This window comes from Phragmites australis, chromosome 14 (assembly GCF_958298935.1).
Source record: "Phragmites australis chromosome 14, lpPhrAust1.1, whole genome shotgun sequence".
Classification (NCBI taxonomy): Eukaryota; Viridiplantae; Streptophyta; class Magnoliopsida; order Poales; family Poaceae; genus Phragmites; species Phragmites australis.
Genome location: NC_084934.1, coordinates 3032386 through 3042047, shown reverse-complemented (window position 1 = coordinate 3042047; position 9662 = coordinate 3032386). Strand labels below are relative to the sequence as shown.

Genomic DNA, 9662 nt, shown 5'->3' with positions numbered 1-9662 from the left:
GAGAGAGTGCGCGCATGTGAGGGCGAGAGTGAGCTGAGTGATCGGCGTCAGAGTTAAATTTAAAGGTGTTTAAGTGAAGCCAAGCAGGCGAGGGTTGGAAGTCATACGGTTTATAGGCTATCACTACCATTTCATAATTATAACCGGTATTGATAGCCATTATCACTACCGATTATCAAAGCCACATCTTTTTACGAGCTGGTATCATTGCTAGTTCTTATTAAAAACTACTTGTTCCATCTGCGTACCGGCAGCGATAATCACTATCTCTATCGGTTCTTACTAGCTCAGTTTTTTATGTGCCCCTTGAGTTTATGAACCGGCAGTGATAAATTATCACTACCGTTATAATAGTTTCAATAGTGATAATGAGGGTATCGATGACCCTTTTTGTAGTAGTGGGAGGCCATACACACAAAAGCAACTTTAATACCATTGGGACAACCTAAAGGGATTGTACAACTTTTGGTTGTCCCTAGTTCATAATACTGGACTTGGGTGAGATGCAACATTGGAGGCAGTAACGACAAGCGATCAATTTTGGGAAGAGAATACACAAGTACTTCAATTGTGTATGTCTACTTCAATGGTGTGTGATAGTAACCACTTTGCACTATTTTTTTTCGTATGTTTCTCATGGAAATAAAGAGAAGAAGGTGCTTCATTTTGGTCCACCTAATAATTAATTTAAAGGACCTTGAGTTAATGTTTGACAAAAATAAATCATGTTTGACCTTCCACATTAATTTGGATGATTAGGATGAACAAAGCATCGAGGAAGGCACCAAAAACAAAGTTCCTGCTGGAAAGGGATTGAAGAGGAAGGGAAAATTTTCTAGCCCCAAGAAGAAAGGGAAGAATCCTATGGTTAGGATCATGACGTGAATGATGGACGATGTTATTATCAGTTCTAACTCCATAAACTTAATGGAATTACAAGGTGTCTTTACTATTGAGGCCACTAGGCCAGTAATGACTTTAGCTAAAGGGACTAGAGATGTTGAAGGGAGTGATGAGCATTTGATGGCTACAAAGCTTTTTATGAAATCTTAAAATTGTGTAATATTTTTAACTTTTGAGACCAATGAAGGAAGGCTCAATTGGCTCTTCACAACTTTATTTGAGATAGTGTTTTGAGAGATGATCCTGATGCGATCAAGATGAAGACTGCATTCGAAATGTGGCTTAAGCTTTGTCATCTAAACCAAGTACACTAAGACATGAAGAAAACGACATGAATGTCCTTCGTGATAGCATTGCTAATGTTTTGATGACCATGAGAGAATAGACTAGATGTTATGTTCCTTATCATCATTTTATACTTTGGTAATCAAGAGAATGATCACAACATATTTTGGGACTCACTCACATTTTGGAAAATTACAATATATGGACGATCAACTATTTACATTTCCAATAATACTAGTTACATGTATATACACCTTATATATTAGTTTTTCTCCCCAAATATTAACAACAATCACTAAAATAATTTACAGAAAATAAAATATTCAATCCAAATAGCCAAGAGTATTACAGACATTGCCAAACGATCACAGGTTTTACAGAGGCAACTTTTGGAAAAGCAGCCTCTCCATAGTCCAAAGTTAGAACCAGATTTTGCAAAAGCCTTAACTCAAACAAATATGCCCTTAGTTCATTCTCAGATTTTGTTTACTCATAAGCAATTAAATTTCATGTATTGGAAGATAATCTCTTGTTACCAGTCTACGGTACCACCATTCTTAACTTTGAATTAATTGGAAGATAATCTCTCTTTTTTAAAAGAAAAAAGGATGATGGTTGATCAAAGGAGATCTCTTGGTACCTGTCTATAGATATTGTTTTACAATTTATTCCACTAGGTAATTTTTTTTTTGGCAGTTAGGAGATACAGCCTCCATTTCAGTCATTAGGAGCATGCACATCGTTGCACCCAATGGGAATGCTAAGCTGGGCCATCGGTCACTCTACCTTCGTAGTACTTACTATTCTTATCTATTTTGGGTCCTTTTGGTTGGGTTCCAAAAATATTTTAGTTCTAATATTTCTCTAAAAATGTTCCTTCGATGAATTAGAATCATCTTGTACAATCGTTTATATTAGCTAGTTGCATGAATTATGATTCCGGAGAAAAAGGATTCTTGTTTCGTATTTGAATCACTTGCCAAAAATATCGTTTGGAAAAGATTTCATTAATTTTGACTAGAATCCAAAACATTTCTCTACTCCAAACGGGCCCTTATACTCTATCTGTTGGCATCTCATATGGGTGCTAACTGCTAAGGTAGCACAAAATATTTTAATTTTATTACTAAAATGAAGTACGTATTCATATGGGTGTAGCTACATTCTCAAACGACAAACAATTATATATAGAGGATAATAACAGTGCTTTTTCTTTGCTCGCTCTATATATGTACTTGCTCCCTCTAGTGCCTTAGGCGGCTCCTTGCTATTCCTAGTACCAAAGGGACTGCATCCATGCTCATCACTCACCTCAGCGATGCTTCTCTCCCATTCGTCCTAGCTCCTCCCATTTCTGGACAGAATATATCGCCGCCGCCGCCGCTGCCACCACCAATTTTAGCAAAGGCGCCTTGCACGATTGGACGGGGACTAACAAATGATCGATCTAGCTGACTGAGAGATTAGTTTCCAGTACTACTGATACTATACGCAGCTACCTAGATAGGCTGGGCTGGGCAGTGGTACTTCTTGGAACAGCTAGCATGGAGCAGGAACCCTCGTCGCCTCCATCGCAAGTGGCAGCGATGAACCTGTCGCTGGCCCTTGTGCCGACGGCGTGCGTCGGCGGCAAGGAGGCGCGCCTGTTCCCGTGCCTCTTCTGCAACAAGATGTTCCTCAAGTCGCAGGCGCTGGGCGGGCACCAGAACGCCCACAAGAAGGAGCGCGCCGCCGGCTGGAACCCGTACGTCTACGGCCGCAACGACGCCCCCGGCGATGGTGCCAGCAGTGCCGCCAATATGTCCATCACGATGGCTTCGCACTGCTGCGCCGCTCCAGTTCCACTTCCCCCCGCCGACGTCAAGATCGAGAAGCCGGACGGCTGCGAGCCGCTTTTCGCGGAGCACGTGCTGCTCCCGGGGGCGGCCGACCCATCCGCCGGGCGAAACGACACTGTGGGCATGCTCAAGCTCAACAGGAGATGGATCTCCTTCGCCTCTGTTCCGCCGCAGAGCGCCAACGCCAACACCACTGCGGCCTCCGGCGCCGGCGAGGAGCTGGACCTCGAGCTGCGACTCTAGATCAACGACGTCCTTCCTTGGGGCAATAGCTCGACATCCATCTTGCAGGGTTGTCATCAGTTAATCACTCTTCTTGATACATATATCTATCTCTATATCGTGCCCCCATTATCTCTCCGTTCTAGCCCCAATTAAGCTTGATATGTATCATTCTTATTTGCTTATTAGGAGATAATTTGCTTCTGAATGCATTTCTGTGTCCGATGACGGACGCAGGATGGACTCCTGGTATTCACCACCTTCTTCCTCCTCAGCGCCTCCTCTTCTTCTTGCTCTCCCTATTCTTCTTGCTCATATCTCTTATTCCTCTCCATGGAGCATCATAGGGTAGAGGGGTTTGAGCCCTCCTCAAGATCAGCCCCTGCCTATGTCTCAACTGGTCAACGTGAGTATATATATATGTTGTAATGTTCATATGAATGAATCCAACTTGGTTCCAAATTTTGTATATATAAATGAATGAATGTCTGGTTTTGCATTAGTTTAAGCGCTGTCAGTTGTTCCTTGTTCAGTGGAGGTCATATTTTATGCATTATATTGCTTATATTTCCTGTTCCCGAGAAAGGAATATTTTTGCAGTAGGCGCGTATATAAAGCATTTTTCCCCAACACGTATCCATCTGCGGCATGCTTCCAGTCATAAAAGAACGCTATTTTTTCATCAAAATTGAACGGTTTATAAGACTAAATTGAGGTCAAATTTTTTGTTGTGAATATATATTTATATATATAAGACTAACCTAGTGCAAAAGTATAGGAAAGGCAATATTTAACAAATTAAAGAAAATAGTAATATTGGACCACGCATATATAAATATTCCTGTCTACCAAGTAATAGACATAGGGTAAAAGTATTACAATAAGAATAGTAGTTTAATTCTGCGGTAGACTAAATACCTGAGAAGCCCTCAGCGCAAAAAGTAAGAAAGCGACAGATGAAGAACATCGTACTGTACGAGGCTGGCATGCTTATACGCACACAACACAAGGGTTAAATTATTCAACAGTGATCAGTGGCCCACATGTGACTGCTAGGAGAGCAGGCATTCCGTACGGTTGAATACGACAAGAAAAATAGGTTACCTACGCACCCTTTCAACATGCACTAGCTGGTCCGGCCGTCCTCACTGTTAGAAAAAAGGGCACATTAGATATTATTTACTCTCCTTCTCAAAATAGATGACCTTTAAGTGTTATGGATAATTGTTAAGTTGAATTATAAAATAACTATCTTAACCATTATTAATATTATTTATTGTATGAGAAATAAGATTTGTATTAGAAAGAAAGTTATTTAATAGAGGGATAAGATTGAAAAACTTAGACTAAAATTATCTCACAGTCCTAAAACGTCATCTATTTTGAATATTATAGAAAAGACTAAAATATTATCTATTTTGAGATGGATGAAGTAATTCTTAGATAAATAAATAGAAACATTATGATGCAGCTATTTCCCACCAGTATACAATTTTATATGAATAAATAAATGAAGCACACAGAAACACAAACGAACTAGGAAACTTGTATTTTTTATTCATCCTTGTGAATTTACAAGTCTTCTCTTTTTACATATATCCCTATATGACATCTTAATATAGAGGCGATTGCGTAGTCCTTGAATTCTAGAGCACTACTACAGATCTGTCCCAATGTACTAGCTCATCACTGTTGATACCAAATGGGCTGGTAGTGACGAAGCATCACTACCGGTTCAAAAGTCACGCGAGAATAATTAGCCAATGTGGTTATGAACTGGTAGTGATGAAGGGCATTATTGCCGGTTGAAGGCTTGAGCCGGTAGTGATGCTTCATCTCCTTCTAGTCTCCTTTTGGTTCTCTTGCCTCAGGTGCAAGTCTTTCCGGTTTTTGAGTTCATTTTCGTTTTTCTGTTTGAGTTAAATGTTTTCACCTTGTTAAGGCTATTCTCCTTGTTGTTAGAGGTATTAAATTCGCACACATATGTGTACAAGTTGGTATTGAATTTTCTTGCCTCTATTCCACCAACTTGGGGGTTTTTCTCTATGTGGCTCGTGTTGATTAAAAGTTGTAAACTTTTGTGCACAAAGACACATGGAATAGTCTTTAATGGAACACATGGGTTATATACCATCTGTGAGAGTTATGTTGCCTCAGAACTTTCCTTCTTATATAGTCCCTCTAGAGTTTTTGCTTTCGCTGAGGTTTTGAGGTGTGTTGTGTAATCAAATAGGAGAAGACCATCAGTTTCAAAACAAATTTGTTGAGACACCTATTCACCTCCTTCTAGTCGCTAAATCTCAGTCCTACAATTGGTATCAGAGTCGGTTTGATCACTTGTTGACCTTAACTGGCTGTGTGATCCATAGGCAATAATAGAGAGAAGTAGAAATATTCCGTTATTTGATGGTTGAGACTTTTTGTACTTTAAGGTGCACATGGAGGCTCATCATCTAAGCCAAGAAAGTGCAATTTAGGACATAGTTGATTCCAATTATGATATCCCTGCTACTTGGACGACTCAGGTTCAAATTGAATAGTATGAGGCCAACAACAAGGCTATAAATATTTTTCACAAGCCTGAGCCAGATTGAGTTTGACAGGGTTCAGCAGCTCTGTACTACCCGAGAGATATAGTCTACTCTAAGTGTCTTTAATGAAGGCACTAATCAGATTAAGGCTAGAAGCCAAGGCACATACAACCAAGAATATCAAATGTTTGTGTAAGGACTCGGTGAATCTTTGGATGCTATGTTTTCTAGATTTGATGGAATTATTAGCAACCATAGGTCCACAGTTGTTTTTCCCTAATCTGATTATGAGAGGGCGATCAAGCTTCTCTATACTCTTAATCGAAGCATATGGGAAGTGAAGATCTCGAGCATTGAAGAGTCAACAAGTTATGACACATTGACTTACGATGAACTCTTGAGTAACCTCAAGTCCATCGAGATAGCTAAGACGGCTCGGATAGGTCTCAAAAACCCTCTGTCTTCGAACATGGCATTGGTTTCTAGATCTAATGGTGGCAATTAGACTGGAGCTAGCTTCTCTTGTGCTAACATTTCACCGAGTGGATTTACTTTATCTTCCTTAGTTTCTACCATAGAGGAGCAGGTGGACATACCAGATGATGAGGACCTTACACTCATTGTGAAGAAGTTCACTCTCTTCTACAACAACAGAAGAGACCAGGGGGAGCTCTCATGCTTGTTTTGAGTGTGGTGATACTACTCACTTCAAAGCAGATTCCCCCAAGCTCAAGAAGAGAGAAGACAATGACCACGACTATGACAAGCATGAGAAGAAGAACAAGAAACCCTTCTTCAAGAAGAACCGCGACAAGATGCCCAAGAAGGCAGCCAAGGTGGCTTCGAGGGCATTCGTAGTAGCTCTCAGTGACATTGATGCCTCTTCAACAAAGGAGGAGATATCAGAGGAGGAGGAGATGCTGGTGAAGGACAAGAAGAAGAAGAACAAGGACTTTACCGGCCTCTGCTTCATGGAAGACAACAACGGCAATGATAGCGACCCCAAACTCAATTTCTCCAAGGTATCACCTTCCTATGATCAGTTTTTCATCCAAGTTGACACCTTGAATAATGCTCTCATTAACCAGGATAAGTTACTTAAGAAAGCTGTGTGTGAGTTGAAGGAACTTAGGCCTAAGTATGGTGAACTTGCATTGCTTAGGTCTAATCCTGGTGTTGAGGAATGTGAGAGTTGTGTGATTATCATGGCTGAACTTGCCGAGCTTTAGAATGTGCATGCTCAAGTCCTTAGTAGGCTTGAGAGTGTCGAGAAAAAGCTCCTTGAGGAGTAGTCTAGCTCTACCCTATTAGGTGCTTGCAAGAATCATCCCCTTTGCTTGCAAAGGAAGTCAAATAGAAAAATAAGCACCTTAAGGAACTAGAATCTAGATTTGAGAGTGTTGGGTGTTCGAAGAACGTGCAACCAAACTGTTCTACCTGCACTGTCTTGTAGGACAAGCTCAGCTGGGTTAGAGGGAAAGTTCAGAAGCTCTTGACTAAGAATGAGTATGTCCTTTCTGTAGTGGAGAAGTGCTCGGAGGGAAAGGGAAAAATGAATTTGATCTTGGCCAAGACCAAGATGTGTGCTGGTAAGGCTGATTTGGCTCTTGGTTTGGGGTTTGAGAGGATAGCTTACAATGGGGAGAGTAAGACTGTGTTCACCACACTTACTATGCTAGAAGCTGAAAAATCCAAGATTAATGTCATATCACCAGCCATCAAGAAGAATCCCACACCACAACCCATCAAGAAGAAACCCACACCACAATCCAAGAAAGCTCCACAACCTAAGGTGAGAGAGTTACTGTGAGAGAGCCCAGAGTGTCCAGTAATTTAGTTTCTGAGAGATGCTACTACTGCACCTACTATCAAAGAGAGGGTCACTTGGTTTTGCTTTTGTTCCGCCGTAGGAGGGATGAGCGGCGTGAGTGGAAGTGGAGTACTTGGGACATGTATCACCTTTTTTTTGGTGTACATGAGCCTTTTCCTCGTTCTTACTCATGAGTCTCAGGCACTCCTCAGCTTTCTCCTAGAGGTGGTGCACGGCTTGGATTTTACCATGATTCATATGGTTTTTGTTCACGTGTAGGAGGCCTTGAGTTGTAGCGCTTTGGCAGAACATGTTCTCCTCTTCGTGGTTCTCGTCCCCAGCGTGCTAGTGTTGATTTGCATGCACTTGCTTTTACTGCTTCAGGGTCGGATGACCTAGTATTGGATTCCCAAGAAATTTATGACTAACCCTAGTACTAAACAATCCACCTACTATTCTACTCACATGTACATGGCAGGCGGAGGCTTAGAGAACAAGTGGCTCATTGACTCCTGTTGTTCATGCCATATGACCGGAGATACATCATGGTTCTCCAGCCTCACCCCGACGAAGCGACACAAGTACATCACTTTCGGAGATGATCAGAAAGGAAAGGTGAAAGCTAAAGGTACGGTGAGAGTGAATGAGAATTTTACTCTCAAAGATGTGTCTTTGGCAGAGCATTTGGGATACAGTCTACTTTCTGTATCTCAGATGCTAGATGATGACTTGGAAGTGCATTTCAAACACAATAGTTCTTAAGTTCTTGATTCTTTAGGCACTTTGATTTGCCAGATTTTCAGGGTTGGGAAAGTTTTTGGAGCTGATTTTTCTAAATCTCTTGGTTCATCTCGTTATTTAATTTCTTAACCTTCTTCTGAGATTTGGATGTGGCATACGAGGCTATGGTGTATGAGCCCCTTAATTTGCTTACTCATTTGAATGCCCTAGGCTTGATCCGAGGATTGCCCAAGCTCAAGTTTGAGAAGAACCTTGTTTGTGCTCCTTATCGACATGGCAAGATGGTTGCTGCTTCTCATTCATCAGTCAATCTAGTGATTGAATGACAGAGAGAACTTCTCTATATGGACACTGTTGGTCCTTCACAAGTTCGTTCGACACATGGAAGTGATATTTTCTTGTCATTGTTGATGACTTCTCTCACTACTCTTCGGTGTTCTTTCTTGTGAGAAAGGAAGAAGTGTTCTCACATTTTTGGAGCTTGGCTTTGAGGTTGTTCAAGGAACTACCTGGTGCATTGAAAGCAATTTGCAGTGATAATGGCATCGAATTCAAGAACTATCTCTTTGATGCTTTCTATCTTGAGCATGGAATTGATCATCAATTTGCTACCCCACGTGTTACTTAGTAGAATGGCATGGTTAAGAGGAAGAATCATACTTTAATCTATATGGCTAGGATGATGCTTGATGAGCATAGGACTCACTAGGAAGTTTTGGGTTGAGGCCATTAGCAAAGCGTGTTATATCTCAAATTGGATTTTCTTGCGCTCAATCCTAAATTTGACATCTTAGAAGAGGTCGTGGCCGAGGTCGCAGCCAAGCAAGCCGCTTTCCAGTGGTTCTGGGCAGTCCAACCCCAGAATGTTCCTACCTGGACTTGGTCCCAAGGTATCTCCTTCAACAACACTTGGGATGCCCCGAGAGAGCCAACACCTTCAGAGAATCTATCCACCTAGCGTCCTCCTCGAGCCCCTCTGGCGAAAGAAGGTTTCGAAGAGGCACAAGGCTTCAGAGTGCGTAGACCCCGCCAGCTCCCCTGACACAGCCCTCGTGACACCAACCGCGCGAAGGGAACCCCAAGTCCACCTCGTCCAGGGAGGCATAGTCAGAGCAACTCTAGCTCCGAAAACTGGTTCACCAGATGACCTCGACTTTCTCCCCAAAGGAAAGGAGGCCTTGGGGAAACCACGGGCTATGGGGCATGCAGCCCCCAGCAGCGACCTCAACGTCAACCACAAGCTCCAGTACCCCCGGAGGTATACGGTTGTATCCTATAGGACCAGGACGCGGCCACAACACCAAGGACTGTCGAACCCTCATGACCTTCTGG

At 42.0% G+C, this 9662-nt stretch overlaps 1 protein-coding gene across 1 annotated transcript; it reads left to right on the top strand.

Moving 5' to 3' along the window:
- The first annotated feature begins 2732 nt into the window (after positions 1 to 2732).
- On the top strand, positions 2733 to 3269 carry LOC133891234 (zinc finger protein 7-like). Its single transcript, XM_062331945.1, has one exon. It carries the CDS (start codon positions 2733 to 2735, stop codon positions 3267 to 3269), a length of 537 nt encoding a protein of 178 aa, XP_062187929.1.
- The last annotated feature ends 6393 nt before the right edge of the window (positions 3270 to 9662 follow it).

Coding starts and splice junctions, on each gene's coding strand:
- LOC133891234 (XM_062331945.1), top strand. CDS start 2,733: ATGGAGCAGGAACCCTCGTCGCCTCCATCGCAAGTGGCAGCGATGAAC.